Source organism: Lolium perenne, chromosome 4 (assembly GCF_019359855.2).
Source record: "Lolium perenne isolate Kyuss_39 chromosome 4, Kyuss_2.0, whole genome shotgun sequence".
Taxonomy (NCBI): Eukaryota; Viridiplantae; Streptophyta; class Magnoliopsida; order Poales; family Poaceae; genus Lolium; species Lolium perenne.
Genome location: NC_067247.2, coordinates 48,760,033 through 48,781,433, shown reverse-complemented (window position 1 = coordinate 48,781,433; position 21,401 = coordinate 48,760,033). Strand labels below are relative to the sequence as shown.

The 21,401-nt window shown below is 51.0% G+C and overlaps 4 protein-coding genes across 4 annotated transcripts in view; 3 read left to right on the top strand and 1 right to left on the bottom strand.

Moving 5' to 3' along the window:
• Positions 1-21,401, bottom strand: part of LOC127292431 (glutamate dehydrogenase 1, mitochondrial) — a 34,891-nt gene that overhangs the window by 8,427 nt on the left and 5,063 nt on the right. The gene's annotated exons all lie outside the window — the stretch shown is intronic.
• Positions 1,158-1,788, top strand: LOC127292437 (uncharacterized). The gene has a single exon (XM_051321827.2). The coding sequence runs from the start codon at positions 1,164-1,166 to the stop codon at positions 1,671-1,673; it is 510 nt and encodes a 169-aa protein (XP_051177787.1). The 5' UTR covers positions 1,158-1,163; the 3' UTR covers positions 1,674-1,788.
• Positions 1,686-20,460, top strand: LOC127292438 (uncharacterized). The gene is made up of 3 exons (XM_051321829.2): positions 1,686-1,718; positions 1,771-3,364; positions 20,231-20,460. Exons 1-2 carry the CDS (start codon positions 1,686-1,688, stop codon positions 2,899-2,901), a joined length of 1,164 nt encoding a protein of 387 aa, XP_051177789.2. The 3' UTR covers positions 2,902-3,364; positions 20,231-20,460.
• Positions 20,782-21,362, top strand: LOC127292435 (uncharacterized). Its single transcript, XM_051321825.2, has one exon. The coding sequence runs from the start codon at positions 20,805-20,807 to the stop codon at positions 21,360-21,362; it is 558 nt and encodes a 185-aa protein (XP_051177785.1). The 5' UTR covers positions 20,782-20,804.

Below are 21,401 nucleotides of genomic sequence, written 5' to 3'. Positions count from 1 at the left end.
TTAGTTGCATATTTCTTGTAAAAATTTCACCCCATATCGAAAACTGATTGCTGGTTGCACATTCCTTGAGAAAAAGTGCAACTCACATCTCAAACCTTTAAGGATTACACATTTCTTGTAAAAGGTGCAACCCCGTACCGAATGCCGATTGCCGGTCGCATATTTCTTGAGAAAAAGTGTAAATCGTATCGAAAATCCCAATGCTACATATACATTTATTGAGAAAAGGTGGAACTTTCAAAAATTGGTTGTTGATTGCATGTTTTTACAAAAGTGCAACTCATAATTTAATAGCGGGTAGAGTTGCATGTTTATTGAGAAAAATGCAACTCGTACGAAAAACAGTTGCTAATTGAGTAAGATGTAATTATACTAAAAACTAGTTGAAGTTGCATATTTATTTTAAAAAGTGCAATTCATACTGAATAAAAATCATAATCACAGCAACAGAACATAAGAAGACAAACTGAAAATCATAGTCGGAATAACAGTAAATGACAACGAATGATAAGAAAAACAAATAAAAAATCAGGTGAGAATGAAATGAAAAAACACGGAAAATGAGAAAAGATGAAGAAAAAAAAATGACAACGATATGAGAACAGAAAGAAGTAACATGGGAGACAGACACGAGAGAAGAGAACAGTACTCCAACAGACAAATAAGTTAAATACGCCTACTAAACCATGAAAAACTAGCCAAGCCGTCCGGTTGGCAGAAAGCGTGATCTCAGTAGCAGCAGGTACCAACTTCGACCGGTAGAACGAGCTTTTAACTTTTTTTCTTCTGTATCGGAAACCACCAAGATATGCACCAATCTTGCGTAAGATCGGATGGTCCTGCAGGTCGACTGAGACGTAAGCAAATCTCAGTCCCATGAGGATTAGCAAATCCGGGAAAATAAAACCGTACCAAGAAACCGGACATGGAAAACACGACGCGTCCTCAGGCTAAAGCCTCTCGACTCAACAGACATCAAAGATCTCTGGCAGACACGGAGGAACAAAAAAAAAATTGGAGGGGAGACAAAGATTTGACTGACGGTGAAAAAGAAATCAGTCGACATATAGTTAGCAAATCTGTTGATTTTTCACACGTCCTTCGTTGGTCAGCTTCAAAATACCTGGCCACCACGTTCAGATCCTCAAACCAAACCGACGAGTATGGAAGTGACCCTCCGCCGCTTCGTGCTCTCGGACGTGGACTTCATGATGGCGTGGGCCTCGGACACCGAGGTCGCCGCCTTCTGCCGCTGGGAGCCCTACTCATCCACGGAATCGCTCCTCGCCTACCTCCGGGACACCGTGCTCCCGCACCCCTGGTTCCGCGCCATCTGCCTCGCCGGCGACGGGCGCCCCGTGGGGGCTGTGTCCCTGGAACCCACGGCGGACGCGTGCCGCGGGGAGCTCGGGTACGTGTTGGCCCGCGCGCACTGGGGCCAGGGAGTGGCCACGGCCGCCGTGCGGCGCGCCCTCGCCGCGGTCTTCGGCGAAGTGGAGGGGCTGGCCCGCGTGGAGGCGCTCGTGGACGTGGACAACGCGGCGTCGCACCGCGTGGTGGAGAAGGCTGGGTTCCGGCGCGAGGGCGTGCTCCGGAGGCACTACTGGCACAAGGGCCGCGCCCGCGACGTCGTCATGTACAGCTTCGTCTCCGGCGATCCCTTGCCCCAGTGAACACCGTGCCGGATGCCACTGCATACGTCCGAAAAACTGCGTTTGGTGAACGCGACCTGCTGTGTAGCGTCGACTGAAATAAAATCCGTGTTTGCAGTTAGTTTCTTGTGTGTTGCGTGTTCGATCAGTGACTCTGGCGGACGCTGGCGCTGCGGCCGCTCCTCTTCCTGCTGCTCCTGGCCGTGGCCGGGCAGTGGAGATTGCTGCCGGCAAGCAGCCGGTGGCGGCGCCCAAGGGTGGTTCTGGGCAGGGGCCCAGCCAGCCCGGCGGCGTGGCCAAGGATGGCGCCGCGGCCTCCCGGATGGAGTGCTTCAAGTGTGGCCGCATGGGCCACTTCCAGGCTGACTGCACCTACCCGCCAGTTTGCCTTCTGTGCGGTGTAGAGGGGCACTTCTCGGCGGCCTGCACCTCCAAGGGCCGTCAGCCCTCGCTTCGGGTCCTGGGACAGGCCGTGGCGGGAGAGAGCTTCTTCTCGCTCGACTTCGAGGAGGACGACGATGAGGAGGAGCTCGTCTCCAACGGTGCCATCATCTCCTTCCGCGCCGTCTCTCTGTCAGCTAGGGAGCTTGACAGGGAGCTTCACCACCTGGTCGAGGCGGAGTGGGACTGGCAGGTTCAAACCCTGCTCGGTCATTCCTTCGCGGTGACCTTCCCCTCACGGGAGACGCTCCGGATGTCCACGCGCAGTGGCAAGCTTTACCTTCCCCTCAGCGGGACGGTGGCGGACATCCGGCTCGCGGACGCAGACCCTGCACCTGCCGAGCAGCTGCAGGAGGTGTGGGTGCGGCTCTCCGGCGTCCCCAGGCGCATGAAGAGGGCGAACCGCCTGCTGGCCGGCATGGGGATGCTTGGCTGGCCGATCGCTATCGATGAGGATTCCCTCAAGCGCCCGATGCCGGTGCGCATGCTTCTGGCCTGCCGCAACCCTGCCAAACTCAAAGGCACCGTCCAGCTCTTCCACAAGAAGTGGGGATACAACATTGGGGTTGCGGTGGAGGCTCCGGCGGGTCCGTCCGGTGGCTCCTCCCCCCCGGCACCCCACAAGCCGGGAGATGACGACGACGATGAGGATGTGGACGACCTCAGCCCGTCGGAGGGCGAGTGGGACGATCTTGGCGAGCAGGATGCCGCCAGGAAGGCCGATGCGCCGCCGGTGGCCCCGCCGGCTGCCCCGGCTCCTGCCCCTCAGGCGCCTTCTGACGCTGTCGGCGGGAGCCCTGCTCCTTGACAGGACGCCCCCGGGGAGGGGGGTCTCGCGCGCTCGCCGACCGGGCTGCCCTCCCTGGACCAGTACGGGTCCAACCTTCCCAGGAAGGGGGCCTGGCCGGTTTCCCTGGCCACCTTGGAGAAGCGCGCCACCCCTGTCCTCATGGAGGTTGATGTGCCGGCGGACTCTGCTCCGCTAATTTCGTCGGTGCTGATGGAGACGGACTCCGGTTCGGAGGGCTCCCCGTCCAAGAACATGTCAGAGATGGACTTGGAGGCGGACGTGGACGAGCAGCTGGAGGTCGTGGATGACTCGGAGCGTCTTCCCCTCGGCCAGCCTGCTGCTGGTGGGGTCCCGCGCCGCCGTCGCACCAGGACCGTCGCCGCTGGGCCTGCTCGCAAGAGCGCCCGCCTGAGGGGTCCGGCGGCCGCCGCGACGGTGATGGAGCGCGCCCAGGAGAGGACGGCGTCGAAGAACCTTGAAGGTAATCCCAAGCCCCCCTCCTCTCTCCCTTCCCTAGAACAGTTCTCGGTTCTTCCTGCTCTGTCGGACTCCCACCTGGAGGTGGTGGCCCACGACTCTGGACTTGCGTTTTCAGTGGAATCCGGGACGCCTGCAGAGACCCTCTCGCTCATCCGAGCTAAAGAGGAGGCACAAGCGGCGTTGGCCCACGCTGCTTTCTGCAGAGACCGGGCCTTGGCCGAGATGGCTGAGGCCTCGCTTGTTGCGCCCACGGCTGCGTTGTCAGAAGGGGTAGGGTCCCCTCCTGCTCCGCCTTCACCTATGACCACTAGGAGGAGAGCGGCCAACAGCTCGGTGGCATCCCGTCGTGGACGGAGGTTGACGCAGGTTCCTTGATGCGTGCGGGCATTTGGAACCTGCGAGGCTTTGGCGCTCCTAGACGGAAATCCCAGACCCGTGAGCTTCTGTCTCGCGAGCATCTTGATTTTGCGGGGTTCCAGGAGACGATCAAAGCTCAGTTCACCACCGCGGGCCTTCTGGGCATTGATCCGCGAGGCCGTTTCGCTTGGTGCGAGGTTCCGGCTACGGGACGCTCGGGAGGGATGCTCCTGGGTGTTAATGAAGACTCCTTTGAGGTCCTAGGGTGGACTAAGGGGACCTTCTTCATTCGTGTTGACATTCGTCAACTTGACAATAATGCCAAGTGGGCCTTTTTTGTCATCTACGGCCCAGCAGACCACCGCCGCACCCAGGAGTTCTTGGGGGAACTCACTCTCGCGGTTGAGGCCTGCGATCTTCCCCTTGTGGTTGGCGGGGACTTCAACCTCATCCGAGGGGCGGAGGACAAGAACAACTGCAACATTGACTGGCCTAGGGTGCACCGTTTCAATGACTGCATCGCCAATCTTGCTTTGCGAGAAGTCCGTAGGGGCGGAGCTCGCTACACCTGGACCAACAAACAGCTGAATCCTGTCAGATGTGTCCTCGACAGAGTATTCATCTCCCCGGATTGGGAAATTCTCTTCCCTCTCAGCTCCTTAGTGGCGGAAACCATCATTGGTTCCGACCATGCCCCGCTGATCTTGAGCTCCGGGGAGGATCTCAAGAAGCGTAGCCCTCGCTTCTTCTTCGAACAAGCTTGGCTTGAGAGACCGGACTTTGTGGAGCTGGTCTCTGACAAATGGCGCACCTTGGAAGGGACCTTGGGCGCCCCCCTCGACCCTATTGATGCCTGGCAGCAGATCTCCGCGGGGATCCGTCAGTTCCTAAGAGGCTGGGGAGCCAACCTCGGGAAAGAGGGTCGCGATCTTAAGGACTCCCTCCTTGCCAGATCCAGCGCCTTGATGCTATGGCTGACACCTCGGGCCTTGATGACGAGGGCTGGGCCCTTCGTTATCACCTTGAGGGCGAGATTACCCACCTTGCTCGTACCCAGGAGGCCTACTGGCGCCAGAGGAGCCGCCTGAATTGGCTGCTCAAGGGGGACGCCAACACGGCCTTCTTCCACGCCATGGCTAATGGTAGGCGGAGGAAATGCATGATCTCGAGACTCGTCTCTGACGGCGGAGTCATCTCGGACCCGCATGCCCTCCAGGACCATATCTACACCTTCTACCGCAACTTGATGGGTGCGGAAGGGGAGACCCGCGTTTTCTCTCTCGCTAATGCCCTTTGGGACCAGCAGGGGCAGGTCTCAGAGGAGGAGAACGAGGGGCTTATGCTGTCCTTCACCGGGGAGGAGCTGGACAAGGTGCTTGCTAGCATGCGTGTGGAGACGGCACCTGGGCCTGATGGGTGGCCGGTAATCTTCTTCAAGAAGTTCTGGGCTCTATCTAAACCCCACATCCTCGCAATCCTGAATGGCTTCGCCTTGGGGCGCGTTGACATCGCGAGGCTCAACTTTGGAGTCCTTTCGTTGATTCCTAAAGTCCAGGGAGCGGACGATATTCGGCAGTTCCGACCTATTGCTCTCATTAATGTGATCTTTAAGTTCGTCACCAAAGCCTATGCGATCCGTGTTTCCCCTATTGCTCACTGACAAGGTATCAACTTGTCAATGCCTATGGATTGTAGGCTAGGGTTTAGTTGGAAGTAGAGGGCAAGTAGATCTAGAAGGTTTCAGCCGAAAAGTACTCGACGATTATGAGAACTAGGGTTTGTAACAATGATTCAATGATCTCTTCGTCCCTCGATTCCCCCTTTATATAGGAGGCGGAGCCGAGGGTTTCGTTTTGTACAAGTTACAGAGTCCGGGACGGTTTCTAACTCATCCCGCCAGATTACAAATAACACTTCCTATTACAACTCTAACTTTCCTTAATATATCTTGGGCTCCCGAATCTTCTTATTCTTCGGGTAGCGGGCCTTCAGTAAACCCTGGGTACTATCTTCGGCAGGCCCATTTGGGATGCCTATGTCAGTAGCCCCCGAGATTTTGCTTGAATCGTAGAGTCAGGGAAAATCTCCACTGTTTATTTTTATTCAACAACTTCAACTTTTTTATACTTCTTCATAAAATTCTATATTGTACAGGGATAATGGTAGTTGGGGCTAGTTCATCTGACGGATCAGGTACTAGTTAACTGCTCTAGTGGCAATCCGCAAAAACCTACTTCAAGATCACGTCCCTGGACATGATCTCGGGATAGTGGTGTAAACTTCGACAGGTGCCGCTTAAGGTCTTACCATTCTGTCGAGTCCCAGTCAAATTTATCGAGTACCTAACGCGTCCGTTAGGATTTTTCTTCGTATCTGTTGATACGGATAAAAGTAGCAGAGCGCAGTCTTCGGCGATGCCACGCCCAGCAGAACGGATCTGGGGTCTTACCTTCGCAAATTTGCGGCATTCAGAAATTGATTGCAACTTTGGCGTTCTGAGAATATATTGTCGAGTGCTTTTCCGGCTGTTGGAATGGCACATTTTATCGAGTCAAAGATGACTTATATTGCTCTCCCGATGGGAGTATATGTAGAGTTAGTTATAACTCGAAATATACTCTTTTGCTTTTTTATCTTTCTCTTTTAATTTCATCGGGTACGTGAACAGCGTTCCCGATGGGAGTAGCCCCCGAGGCTACAACCAAGGACTTGTGCTTGGTTGTAGGCTCAACATTTTAGTCCATCTGTCGCTATATTGTCATTATTTCTCGATATGATCTTCTTTTCATCTCTCGGGTGCGCGAACAGCGCTCCCGATGGGAGTAGCCCCCGAGGCTACAGCCAAGGACTTGTGCTTGGTTGTAGGCTCCCACAATTTCTATATTGCCATACTCGAAATTTTACTTTTGTCGAAGTAACCCCCGAGCATTTGGGCAAAAACTTGTATTTGATCAAAGGCTCCCGAAGTATTCAATAACTTCTCCTGCCGCCAATCTTCTTTTATTTTTCTTTGTCGGCATGCTTCCCTTAGTCAAATTTACTTCATTTCTGTTAACAGTCGTGATTTTTCTGCCTTGTGGGTCCATTGTTTCCACCACATTGACACGTCGTGCAAGTGGGGGACACACGTCCTCCGCTTTTCCTGGCGCACGTACTGTAACGCCTGTTCTATTCCATCTCAGTAAAAATACCTTTTTACCCTTTATCTACAAGATCTTTTTTCACCACACGATTTCTTCATCCAACGGTTCATTGCTTCGCCCAATTCCTATATAAACCTTTCTTCAACCTCCGTTCGCACCTTCGTTTGCGCCGCACATCTGTTCCTCTTTGCAAAAACTTCCACTGCGCCCAACTCTCTTCGATCCTACCCACGCATGAACTCTGCTTTTCCAGTGCCGTTGATGCCACCGTGCACGCGACTCACTCGCCACAGTACTCTAGAGTCCAAGATGGCCGCTGCAGATCTTGAGTGGGAGAGATCTAAAATCTCCAACCAAGACGTCAACATGCTGAAGAGGCTTGGCCTGATGAAGAAAGAGGATGCCATCCGCTTTCCCAGCGAAGAAAGCTACCCAAACCCTCCAATGGAGTACCGGGTTAGTTTCGTTGATCACCTCATCCGCGGCCTTTCTGCCCCAATTCACGATTTCCTCCGCGGCCTTCTTTTTGTTTATGGGATTCAGCTGCACCAGTTGACCCCCAATTCCATCCTCCATGTCTCCATTTTTATCACGCTGTGCGAATGCTTCCTTGGAATCCCTCCTAACTGGGCTCTGTGGAAACGCATTTTCTGCCTCCGCCGCAATAGCTCCCACAACGCCACCTATAACATAGGCGGCGTTGTTATCTGTGTCCGAACTGACGTTGATTACTTCGACGTCAAATTTCCTGATTCTGTCCAAGGGTGGCGCAAAAGGTGGCTCTACATACACGAAGAAAGTGCCAATTCTATTGAGCACAACATAGTCCCTTTCGATGGAAGTGCCAAAATTCAGCGCCGCCGCTCCTGGGATGCTGAAGCTTCCGAAGAAGAGAAAAAGGCGACAGAAGCACTTATGTCTCGTATTCATCAGCTTCAAAATACTCGAGGCAAAGAGCTGTCTGGTGTTCAAATCACTGCCTACTTTCTTAGGATTAGAGTGCAGCCTCTTCAAAGCTCGCAAAAATCCCCTTTGGACGATATCTTTGGTGAAAATGACGCCAATAGGCTCTCCAATGATCTTTCTGTAAAGGACTTGGAGAAGCTGATTCGAAGAATTTCCTCGCTGAACAAGAAGGATCCCATTCCCTCCTCTTGCCGCGTGGAACCATACAGCTCCGCCAATCCTCTCCCTGAGGTATTTTATCTTCTCGAATTTTTATCTTGTTCTGAACTTTCCCTGCATCTCATTGTATTGATATCTCTCTAATTTTTCTTTTGTCGCTATTTTCCTGCAGAACCATCCTACTATGGCTTCCCTTCCTCCTCTTCCTGAGGATGGAGAAGTCGAAGAACAAGCTATCGTTGCCGAAGACAACCAAGGTTCTTCTCTTCCTGAAAGTGAAGTCGCAGGTTCTCACAAATCTGCGGCTTCCCATGAAAAAGAAGTTGAATCTGACGCCAGCGAGTCGACGCAATCCCTTCCTCCTGCTGTTTCCCCAAGGAACAAAAGGAAAAGGAATGACGCCGAGGATTCTGGCACTTCTAAGGCCGAAAAAGTTGTTCCTTCTCATCCGAAGGCAGCTTATGATCCTTATATTGAATCCCTCGTCAGCTCGTAAGTCATTTTTATTTCTCCTTATTTCTGTACTCAAAATGTTCATCTTGTCTTGCTTTTTATGCTGTCGATTTTTAATCAACAGTGATGACGAGGAAGAAGTACCAACTGTTGACGTGGCTCCTCGGACAAGCACGTCACATACTTTACTTGCCTCAGACACGCTAGTTGAAGGAGAAGAATCCTCGCCTCCTCAACGAAACGTCGTCACCACAACTCCGCCAGCAAGCCCCCTTGCTCCTTCACCAAAAAGGACAAGGATTGAAACAATTCTTGAACCTGCCCCTCAATTGGGCAGCTCTTCGACCCTGCTCTTGGATGATGTAAGTTTGCCGATATCTATATTTCCTCTATTTTGCTTTTTCACGCCTTCACTCTTTTTTCATGCCGATGTTTCTCTTGCTGTGTTCTTCTTTGACAGCCCATGATCAAAGATCTTATCCGCATCGGATCCCAATTCATTGGGTACCGTGAGTATGCTAGCAGAACTGAAGGTAACAACTTTTATACTTGCTGTTCTTTCTGACTTTTTGCTCCTGTTGTTTGTCGCGATTTTTGATCTTTCTTCTTTCTTCTTTTTTTTTTATCTCGACAGAGAAACTTGCAGAGGCCAACAAACGTGCCGACGCACTTTCTCAAAAACTGGAGCAAAGTGAGGCGGCTCGCAAGAAAGCCGAACTTGTTGCTAGCGAAGCCAAAGCCGAGGCTGATGAAGCCAAAGCAAAAGCTGCTAGTGTCGAGGAACTGCAGAAAAGACTTGAAGATGTTGAATCTGCTTTAAACGAGCATAAAGCTGCACAAGCTGCTCGTGAACAGGGGATCCTCAAGCACCTGAAATCACAAAGTCGACGCACTCACAGTAATATTATTGATCCCTTCTATTTTTATGAGAACCGCTGTTTCTTGTTGTTGACCAACGTTTTGTTTCCTGTGGCAAACCAAACAAACCAAGATTTTGATCTGGAGAATCCCGTCAATGACCCTCTCCTTGACGCACTTTCTTATCTGGAGCTTCATGGGTCCGAAATTCGTGAAGGCGTGGCAAATGCTAATGCAGGATTGTCGACACTTTTCCCCTACTTCTTCCCAAAGAAAGAGGAGCCCCCGACTTTCCTTGCCCTTGCCAAGAGCTTCAATTCATCAGAGGACCTTGGACTGAAGATGCGTCAGGAAAATATGAAGATTGCTGTCGAAAGCACTGTTGCCCTGGTTGCTGACAGCCAACAGACTGTTGATTGGATGAAAGTTGGCGACACCGATCAAATAGAGCAATCAAGATGGAGGTCGCTGATTAAGGCAGCCAAGCCCAACACGAAGAAAATCTTGGCCTATCTCGGGATCAAACCAGCTTCGACTCCTAGCTCATCAAGGCCAGAGGTCTAGTTGCATGCCTCTTTGTTTTTCTTTCTCTGTTTCTTTTGCTCTTGTCGCGAAAGTAGTTATTTGGCGACACGTACTTCATTAGCTCCACTGTAAGGCCTTTGTAATTATTCCGAAAGATTAATGAAAACTCTATCTTTGCTTGTTGATTGATGTTGTCTTGTTTTATTAAATTTCAGTTGGTATTTGATAACTATACTCCATCTTCCGCTCCGTCCAATGTTTCGCCTTCTTCTTCTCACTCAAGGAGAACTCTTGCTGACGCTACACCTGTCGAAGATTCCTTGCCGCGAGAATTGGATGAACTTCGGCAGCAACTTCAGTATGCAAAGAAGCAAACACTTGTGATGATGGAAAAGTCCCGTAAGTCATCTGAAGCCGAAAAAATTGCACTTCAGCAAGCTCGTGAGGCCGTGGCTGCTAAGGAAATCGCTACTTCCGAGGCTGAAAAGGCGACTACTCGAGAAAATTTCATGCTCGAGTTAATGAATGAAGCCAGTGCGGATATGTCGGGTATGCTTGTTTCATCCTCCGATATCTTCCGTCTTCATGCTACGTCTCTTAAAGTTTTCTGCTTCGTTGTTTTAATAGGTTCCTTTACTGATGCTGTTGCCGAAGAAGAGAGGGTAAATACTAGGACGAACCTCCTTGTTAACCTTTCCCTTGACCATGGTTCTCTGTTTTGGGCTACCCCAGAGAGGACCCGCCAGATTGTTAGATTTCAGGATCGCACCTCTCAAACTCGCGACTTCCTTGACTTCTGTACCAGGACCCTGTCTATGGTTTATAACTCCATGTTTCCTCGGAACGTTCAACCAAACACTCTTCCCGAGTTAATGGAGAAATTTAAGGATGCCCACAAGATCCATGATTTTGTCAGAGCTCAACTGGTAGCTGGCGCCAGATTTGCTCTTATCATGCTTCAGATCTGCCACTCAAATCTTGACCTGACCCAAGTTGTTGCTAAAGTTCATGAGAAGGTAAAGCGCCGAAGAGTTGGTGTCGACCGAATTAACGCGAAGGTTTCGCCTATAGCCGAAGAAATGATTGAAGACCTTCTTCGGATGGATGCCGACTTTTTTGCAGATGGTCATTATGCTGATTTTCTTGGCGCTGCTCCTGAAGAAAACAGAATTACCCTTGATGACATATTGAATCATGACTAATTATTTTCCTTTGGTAGATAACTCTTCTTTGTAACCCATGATTGTGATTATATTGTGAAGCAATCATCATATTTCTATATTTGTCTAGCCCCCGAGTGTTTCGGTGGCTATTTACTGTATTTGTGTATTGCGAGGTTTTGAACCAAGGCATTTATTTAATATGTAGTTTTGGCGAATATCAGCCCCCGAGCTTCTTTGTTGAGTACTATTTTGTATTTTTATTGACTCACGAGGTATTTTAATACCAAGGCAAGGCTTTTCTTTTTCCGGGGAACTATATTGAAATTCGTCGGGTCGGAGACTTTGAGCATGTCGATAAAGAAGAGTTATATTGACACTATCTTTATTATATTGCAGCACCGCGAGCCCGCCTCATTAAAAACCTTTCCCGGTCCCACTCGGTGCCCCGAAAAAGGAAAAGAGTGCGTCTGAAAACTCGCGGGCGTTTCAGTACATTGAAGTTTTACAAGGACTATATTTCAGCTCTAGGCGTAGAACCGCCTGAGTTGCGCCTAATGCCCAGGGGTTTTGCTCCTCCACCCCTGTCTTCTTGTCCTTTATCCTGTATGCTCCTCCTCCGATTACTTCCGTGACAATGTAAGGGCCAAGCCATGGTGACTCGAGTTTTTCATGACTTTTTTGCGTGAGCCGAAGAACTAGGTCTCCCACCTGAAAAGATCTTGGCCGCAAACGTCGACTGTGGTAATTCTTCAAGTCCTGTTGGTATTTGGTTACCCGAGACAGTACTTCATCTCTAGCTTCATCAAGTGCATCGACGTCGTCTTCTAGCGCTTTTCTCGACACCTCGTCATCATATTCCACGACTCGTGGAGAGTTATGCTCTATCTCGATTGGTAGTACTGCTTCTGCTCCATGAACCAAGAAGAACGGAGTTTCTTGTGTTGCTGTGTTTGGTGTTGTTCGTATGCTCCATAATACACTGGGCAGCTCCTCTGGCCAGGTGTGTCGAGCTTTCTCCAGTGATGCTAATAAGCGTTTCTTAATGCCGTTGCAGATGATTCCATTAGCTTTGTCGACTTGGCCGTTGGTCTGCGGGTGCGCAACTGACGCAAAGTGTAACTTGATACCCACTTCTTCGCAATAATCTTTAAACTCGTGGGATGTAAAGTTACTGCCATTGTCTGTGACGATGCTGTGGGGCACTCCAAATCTGAAGACGAGGCCTTTTATGAATTTTACTGCGGATGCTCCGTCTGGTAAATTTATCGGCTTCGCTTCTATCCACTTTGTAAATTTATCAACAGCTACTAGCATGTACTCCTTTCCTCCTGGCCAGGATTTGTGTAACTTGCCCACCATATCAAGTCCCCATTGAGCAAAGGGCCATGACAATGGTATTGGTGTTAGTTCTGCTGCTGGAGAGTGAGGTTTTGCGGCAAACCTTTGACACGCGTCGCAAGTTCTTACTATTTCCTTGGCGTCCTCTATTGCTGTCAACCAGTAGAATCCTGCTCGAAAAACCTTGGCTGCAATAGCTCGACTACTTGCGTGGTGGCCACATATTCCTTCGTGTACATCCTTCAGAATTATTCTTCCTTCTTCGGGTGTGACACACCTTTGCAGGACACCTGAAATACTTCGCTTGTACAATTCTCCTTTGATCACCGTGAAAGCTTTGGAGCGTCGAATTACTCGCCTTGCCTCAACTGGATCATCGGGTATTTCTTTCCTGAGGATATATGATATGTACGTCTGCATCCATGGTGTCTGTATCACCATGACCAGGTCCTGATCTTCTTCTTCTTCCTCTTGCTCTTCCTTGGGAGCCCCCGAGGGTTTCTTCTCCTTCTTTTTTGATTTTGTCGATTTTGTAGATCTCTCTGTTATCTCTTCCCAAAATACACCTGGCGGAACTGCAAGGCATTGCGACCCGATGTTTGCGAGAACGTCGGCTTCGTCGTTGCTCAATCTGCTAATATGATTTACTTCGCATCCATCAAACAACTTTTCGAGCTCGTTGTACACCTCCTTGTATGCCATCATGCTGTCATTGACTGCGTCACATTGGTTCATAACTTGCTGAGCCACCAATTGCGAGTCGCCAAAGATTTTTAGTCGAGTTGCACCGCAAGCTTTCGCCATCTTCATCCCGTGTATGAGAGCTTCATATTCTGCTTCGTTATTGGATGCGTTAGGGAACGTCATCCGAAGGACATATTTCAACTTGTCGCCTTCAGGTGATATGAGTACTACTCCTGCGCCAGCTCCTTCTAGTCTTTTGGACCCATCAAAGTTCATGGTCCAGGTTCTCGACAAGTCCGGGGTCCCGTGTTTTGCAGCTCCATCCACTCGCGATGAAGTCTCGTGAACTTGCGACTTGATTGCTTTTCTTTTTCATACGTGATGTCCCGAGGGGAAAGTTCTATTCCCCAAAGGGAGACACGACCCGTAGCTTTCACGGATTGTTTAGTATATTTGACAAGGGAGCTTCATTGACCACTATGATCGGGTGTGCCGAAAAATAGTGGCGCAATTTTCGTGCTGTTGTGAACACTCCATATGCTAGCTTTTGGTACTGAGGGTACCTTTGTTTTGAGGGCGATAAAACTTCGCTGACGAAGTATACTGGCCTCTGCACTCCATGGAGTTTTCCTTCCTCTTCTCTTTCGACGACTAACACCGTGCTAACCACTTGGGGCGTGGCTGCAATATACAACAGGAGTGGTTCCTTTTCCTTTGGTGCCACTAAAATTGGTGGTGTCGAGATTGTGCGTTTCAAATCCTCGAAAGCTCTGTCGGCCTCTTCGTTCCACTGGAATTTATCTCCTTGCTTTATCAGAGCGTAAAATGGTAACGCTTTTTCTCCCAGCCTGGCTACGAATCTGCTCAAAGCTGCGACTCGCCCAGTTAACTGCTGTATTTCTTTCAACTTTGTTGGCTTCCTCATTGTTATGATAGCTTGTATTTTGTCGGGATTTGCTTCAATCCCTCTTGCTGAGACTAGAAATCCCAGAAGTTCTCCTGCTGGGACGCCAAAGGAACACTTCGTCGGGTTCAGCTTGAGGCAGAATTTGTTGAGGTTGTCGAAGGTTTCCTTGAGATCCTCGATCAGCGTTGCCCCCTTTTTTGATGTTATGACGACATCATCGATGTATACTTGCACGTTTTTCCCAATCTGTGTCGCCAAACACTTCTGCATCATCCTCTGATATGTTGCTCCCGCGTTTTTTAAACCGAAAGGCATTGTTCTGTAACAGAACACGCCGTAAGGTGTTATGAACGCTGTTTTGGCCTCATCTTCTTCTTTCAATCTGATCTGGTTATAACCAGAATATGCGTCCAGGAAGGAAAGACGTTCACATCCAGCCGTGGAGTCGATAATTTGATCGATCCTCGGGAGGGGAAAGTGATCCTTTGGACAATGTTTATTGAGACACGTAAAGTCGACGCACATGCGAAGGACTGTCGTGTGTTTCTTCGGCACCATCACTGGGTTAGCTACCCATGTGACTTCTGTAGATATTTCTTTGATAAAACCAGCTTCCTTAAGTCGATTTACTTCTGATAGCATAGCTTTGCGGTTTGGTTCCGAAAAACGCCGCAGAGGTTGTTTGATTGGTCTCGCTAATGGATCCAAGTTTAGGTGGTGCTCGGCAAGTTCCCTGGGTACTCCTGGCATGTCAGCTGGACACCATGCGAAGATTTTCCAGTTCTCACGGAGGAACTTGACGAGCGCGCTTTCCTATGCGAGGTCCATGTCGTTTGCGATGGATGTCGTCTTTTTCGGGTCTGTCGGGTGAATCTGTACCTCCTTAGAATTTTTCTCGGTATTGAAAGTTGATTCTTTATTTGGCCTTCCAACGTCTGGCAGCACGTCGTAGTCAGTCATACTTTTTGACGCCAAATACTCAGCTTGCATCCCGAAAGTTTCTGATAGCCGGTGAAAATCCTTATCACACTTATCGGCTAAGGCAAAGCTTCCTTTGACTGTAATTGGTCCCTTTGGTCCAGGCAACCTCCACAACAGGTATGTATAGTGTGGCACCGCCATAAATCTAGCATATGCTGGTCGTCCCAACAGAGCGTGGTATTGCGACGGAAAATCCACGACTTCAAATTCCAGCCTCTCGATTCTATAGTTTTCTCGGGTCCCAAACTGAACGTCGAGATTGATCTTCCCCAATGGATAACTTGGTTTCTCCGGTGTGATGCCGTGGAACCTTGTGTCTGTTGGCTTCAAGTTTGCTAAGGATATGTTCATCTTCCTCAATTTATCTGCATACATAAGGTTTAGGCTGCTGCCGCCGTCTATGAACACTCGAGAGACATCAAATCCCGCGATAATCGCCGGCGAATAAGTGCTGACTGCCCTGGTCGAGGAACTTGCTGCGGATGATCTGCTATGGTGAAGCCAATATTTTGTCCTGACCAATTAAGATACTCAACTGTTGGTGGAGGCATTTTTTCTGCCATAAACACCTGTCGTGAGATTACTTTCTGAGCTCTATTTGACGGCCTTCCCTTCTGAATCATCGACACCGCTCCGTTGGAGTTAGGATCAACATAAGGTGGTGGTGGAGGTTCTGCCGCTATTCTGAGCTGATGCCGATTGTCGTCTGTAATCGCGGGAGGAGGCGGCAAGTGAATCTCGCTTCTGGGTTCTCGAGGATTTCTCTGTGTTGCCCGCGCATTAGCGTGCTCTGCATTCCTTAGCATTGCCTGAAAATTTCGACAGTCTTTCTGCAGGTGCCCTGACTGTCTTTTACCGTTGCTCTCGAGGAAAAACTGCATTTGACACGGCCCATTCATCATCTCTTCAGGGGACACGAAAGGCCTTGGGAACCTAGGCCCGCTATTTTGCCTGTTGTTGCGAGAATCATCCCTGTTATCACCTCGCTGTTCATCGCTTCTCCGATAATCATCTCTGTTGTTTCCTCCCGTGTTTGCCCGAAAACCTGCCGAAATTTGCCCTAGAGCGTCATAGTTCGGCAATCGCCGAGGAAATCGTCGCCTCGGTTGATAGTTTCGACCACGGTCCTCCTCTGGCGACTGTGCCGTTTGTTGTGGACAGCGTCTTCTCCATCTGCCCATCTGTTTGCTATCTCCATTAACGCGGATACCGTCTTTGGATTGGTCCTTCCCAAGTCCTCGACAAAATCTCCACGCTGATTCTGCGACAAACGCATCTATTGCTCTCTCGTCAGATATATTTTCTGCCGAGTTTTTGATGATATTCCACCTTTGGATGTACTTTCTCATTGGCTCATCTGGCTTTTGTCGACATGCTCTCAACTCCTCTAACGACGCAGGTTTTTTGCACGTGGATCTGAAGTTCTTGACGAACACGTCCTCGAAACTTTCCCAGCTGTCGATAGATCCTGGAGTGAGTTTCTTTATCCAAGATCGTGCGGCTCCACTCAAATGCACCTGGATGCTTTGCATAGCTGTTGCCCTGGTTCCTCCTGTGAGCTTCACTGTCTCGAGATAATCAACTAGCCAATCCTCTGGATCTTGAAGGCCGTCGAACTTCTTGAAGTTGTCGGGTAACTTGAATCCTGAGGGGACTCGAGTTTTTCGGACTCTCCTCGTGAAGCATGGCAAGCCGCACATATCTTCGTCATTAAGCTCCGGAGATTGCCGATGATCCCGTCTGCTTTGCCGTGCTCTGTCGACCCTTGCTTGTGCTGCTGTGTCTCTTGCTCCACTTGGTCCTTCAAAGCCGCCGTTGTCGCTGCAGTCGTGGACTATTTTGCCTTGCCGCTCCTTCGGGAGGCGTTGATACAAACGCTGTCCCCATAGCTCCAACTGCTACCGCCATATTGTATAGTGTTTCCCTTGGATCACCTGGAGGTGGTTTAGATGCAAGGATAAAAGCATGTGTCGCCATATACCCAGCCTCTGGTGTCTTAGGGATGATGTTTCCTCTTGTATCTATCGACATGAAGGACATGTCGAGGTTTTGGACCAAGTGCTCTCTTCGCGGTATATGTTGCAACCTTGATCTTGCTCGTTCCGCGCCTCCCCGTGGCTATCACCCGAAGTTCTAGATTGTCGACTTAGATCTGCCCTCCTCCCCGCTAGATGCGTGCTGCCTCCTTTCTTCTGTTTAACTCAATTGTCTGTTTTCCAATTCTCTTGCAGCTCGTGCGAGCCTATATTGATATGCTTGCAATTCCTCCGGTGTGGCTGTGGTGGCCATTGGTTCTGAACCGTTCATAGCTCTCGCGGCTCTATCCCACGCTGCTTGCGAAAGCTGAACTCGTCTCGCGGCCGCGGCCCGACGTATTTATTGCCCAGGCCTTGTCGCAGATTGGAGGGATCGACGTATGGATTTCCCAGATCGTCGAAAGCCTCAGATGTTTCCTCTTGATCTTCAATGGCATAAATCTGATGATACTTTGTACTCAGATCTATGTTGGGTTTGGTGACATCATCGTTGAGATTGATGAAGACCTTGCCCACTGTGATAGATTTGTCGATGAAGTCGTAACTATCGACATCGCTTGAGCCATCGCTTATATATGAGTCCGCAGATGACTCAAACGACATGTCGTTGAAGATCTTGGCGAGTTTCTCTCTTGCTCTGGTGCTGACGTAGCGTGTCGATGAAGTTTCTTCTTCTCCTGACTCGGTTGACGATGTATAGCTTGAAAAATCGGAATCGACCGCCGACGATCCCGACGAAATCGGAATTTCGACACGATACGATCCTTCCTTCTCGACGCGAAAGTGAAACCTTCCGAACGTCATCTCCATGGGCTCCGCCAGATACGCATATGCATCCAAACGGGAGGGTGGGTGAGGAACAAAATCGACAGGACCAGCAGCGATCTGTTTACCTCGATCCATTGCGTTGCTTGCGGTTGACGATGTCGAAGATCTTGAACGTGCCATCGAGATCAGATCCTTACGCCTCTAGTTCCCACAGACGGCGCCAATTGACAAGGTATCAACTTGTCAATGCCTATGGATTGTAGGCTAGGGTTTAGTTGGAAGTAGAGGGCAAGTAGATCTCGAAGGTTTCAGCCGAAAAGTACTCGACGATTATGAGAACTAGGGTTTGTAACAATGATTCAATGATCTCTTCGTCCCTCGACTCCCCCTTTATATAGGAGGCGGAGCCGAGGGTTTCGTTTTGTACAAGTTACAGAGTCCGGGACGGTTTCTAACTCATCCCGCCAGATTACAAATAACACTTCCTATTACAACTCTAACTTTCCTTAATATATCTTGGGCTCCCGAATCTTCTTATTCTTCGGGTAGCGGGCCTTCAGTAAACACCGGGTACTATCTTCGGCAGGCCCATTTGGGATGCCTATGTCACTCACCGCGTCATCAGTCGCGCGCAATCCGCCTTTATTAAGGGCCGGCACATCCTTGAGGGGATCGTATCCCTTCAGGAGATCATCCACGAGACCAAGTCTAGGAAACTCAGGGGAGTTTTCCTTAAACTTGACTTCGAGAAGGCGTTTGATTGTGTCAACTGGCAGTTCCTTCGCGAAGTCCTTCACAGGAAAGGCTTTGACCCGGGGTGGGTCCACCGCGCCATAAGTCTGGTCTCGGGGGGCCAGACGGCAATCACGGTCAATGGGGAAGTCGGGAATTACTTCCGTAATGGTCGCGGCGTCCGCCAGGGGGACCCTCTCTCCCCTCTCCTCTTTGACTTTGCGGTTGAGGCCCTGGCTGCCATCCTCCAGGCAGCCTCGAGGGCTGGGCACATTGCAGGGCTGGTTCCGCACCTTGTGGAAGGGGGAATCACCCACCTGCAATATGCCGATGATACGATCATCATGCTCCAACCTGATGCGCTTGGACTTGCGAATCTCAAGTTCCTCCTTCTCTGTTTTGAGAACATGTCCGGCCTTCGCATTAACTTCCACAAGAGTGAGGTCATGGTATTGGGGTCCACTGACCAAGAGCAGGAAACGATCGCCAACTTGCTTAACTGCAAGAAGGGCACATTCCCTTTCACCTACTTGGGGCTACCCATTAGTGATCGCGCCGTTAAGGCTTCGGACTGGGGTCCTCTTACCACTCGGGTGGGGCGGAGAGCGGACCCATGGATGGGGAAATTCATGTCTTCCGCGGCTCGCTTGACCCTCATCAACGCTTGCCTCTCCAACCTTCCTCTTCACGCTATGGGGGTGTACCTCTTGGGAGAGGGCGTCCATGCTGTCTTTAGGAAACACCGGGCCAGATTTTTCAGGGAAGCCAATGGCCCGAGGCGCAAGTACCACTGGGTCAGATGGGATGCGCTCTGCAAACCCAAGTCCTTGGGGGGACTGGGCATCATCGACACCAGGCTCATGAACATCTGTCTCATGACCAAATGGATTTGGAAGCTCTATCTTTGGGGAGCAAGGGCTTTGGGCGGAGATCCTCGGGAATAAGTATCTCAGATCGAGGGATCTCCTGGTGGACTCCCACCGCCGGGCTCTCAATTTTGGAACGCCATCCAAAAATTAAATCGGTGTTTCGCCTGGGAGCGAGACACCAGGTGCGTAGTGGATCCTCCACTCTATTCTGGAGTGACTGGTGGCAAGGGTCGGGACCCTTATGCTCCCGGTTTCCCGCGCTCTTCTCCATCGCCGCGGACCCACAGATCACGGTGTCCAGATGCTTTAGGGCGATGGGTGGGACCCCAGCCTTTCGCCAAAGCCTGGGATCCCCTGCCCGTAATGAGCTTGTGCTCCTTTTGACGGAGATTGCTGGGACGCAACTCTCTGATGGCCCAGACATCATCTCCTGGGCCCTGGAACCCTCGGGCAAGTTCTCGGTCAAATCCTTATATAGGAAGCTCTGCCAGGGGACGTCGCGTAAGCACTTCAGTGACATCTGGAAAATCGCGGTGCCCATGAAAATCCGCATCTTTATTTGGCAACTCCTTCGGAAACGACTACCCTCGAATGATAACATCCGCCGGAGAAGGGGCCCATCGTCGGGGCGATGTGCCCTTTGCTCGGATTGGGAAGACACCACCCACATCTTCTTCCTCTGCCCGCTAGCAAGATTCATGTGGAGTGCAGTTCGGGAACTGCTTGGTTGTGCCCTGGAACCCTACCTGTTTTGCGGAGCTCTATAGGCTTCTGGATGACCTCTCAGGCCAAACGAAACGGGTTCTTTGGATGTGCTGTACGGCCCTATGCTGGGGGGCTTTGGAACATTAGAAACAAGTTTACTATTGAGGGGATTTTTCCTTCGCAGCCCGCTGACGCCTTATATAAAATGTTGATGTACCTACAGGTGTGGAAGCCAGTGGCTAGGCGGCAGGACCGCGAGGCGTTGGAGTTGGCGATCGGGAGACTCCGCTCTCTCCACGCCAACATCCGGGACCGTTCGGCGTGAGGATCTACGTCGGCGGACCGAGTCGAGCTAGTTTTTTTTCCTTTTTCCACCTTATGATATCCCGTGCGTCGGACTAGTTCAGTGTGCATCTCCGAGAGGCTCGTTGGGGCGACCCCTTTCGTTGATGCTATGGATGCTTTGCTCGGTTAGGAGCATGTATGAATTGTTCGTGTTGTCTGTCTGTCTTGTGTACTCTGCCGTTGTGGCTTCATTAATTTAAAGCCGGGCTCACCTTGAGCCTTCCGGCTAAAAGATCAGTGACTCAACGGAGCTACCAACTGACAGATGACAACACTTGAGTGTGGTCGTGCCATTTCCAGACGCAACGCGACAACCAGGTGGCCGTGTTTGGTGACGACGTGCCTCACCATCATCGTTAACGATGCCGACACGGACACGCTCTTGGGGCAACCTGCCGACCATTTCGTAGTTCAATCTTGGTATTACTCTGTCCAAACAATTAGGTTCGGCGATGGAGCAAGAAGCGGCTGCGCGGGCGCCGGAGCACGTGGGCAGGGTGACCCTCCGGCCGTTCGACCTCGCCGACGTCGACGCCATGACGTCCTGGGCATCGGACCCCGTAGTACTGCCCACGGCCTCCACGACGTGGTGCCCCAACCCCAACCCGTCCCGCGACGCGCTGCTCGCGTTCCTCCGGGACACGGTGCTCCCGCATCCCTGTTTCCGCGCCGTCTGCCTATCCGGCGCCGTCGTGGGGGCGGTGTCCGTCACGCCGACGGACGACCGGTGCCGCGGGGAGGTCGGGATCGCGCTGTCTCGCTCGCACTGGGGCAAGGGCGCGGCCGGCGCGGTGGCACTGAGACGCGCGGCGTCCGCGGCGTTCGTCGACCTGGAGGGCGTGGAGCGCGTGGAGGCGCTCGTGGACGCCGACGACGCCCCGGCCCGGCGCGTGCTGGAGGAGGCCGGGTTCCGCATCGAGGCCGTGCTGCGGAGCTACCGAACTGTCGAGGGCCGGCTCACGGACGTGGCCGTCTACAGCGTCATCTCCACCGATCCACTCCTCGACTGATGTACACCATATTGTTGCCAATCAAATGAATGCGTGATG

Bases quoted from the DNA above. Each gene is read 5' to 3' on its own strand.
- LOC127292437 (XM_051321827.2), top strand. From the start codon at position 1,164: ATGGAAGTGACCCTCCGCCGCTTCGTGCTCTCGGACGTGGACTTCATG.
- LOC127292438 (XM_051321829.2), top strand. From the start codon at position 1,686: ATGCCACTGCATACGTCCGAAAAACTGCGTTTG. The intron at 1,719-1,770 runs GTGAACGCGACC...CCGTGTTTGCAG, and splicing joins CGTCCGAAAAACTGCGTTTG to TTAGTTTCTTGTGTGTTGCG.
- LOC127292435 (XM_051321825.2), top strand. From the start codon at position 20,805: ATGGAGCAAGAAGCGGCTGCGCGGGCGCCGGAGCACGTGGGCAGGGTG.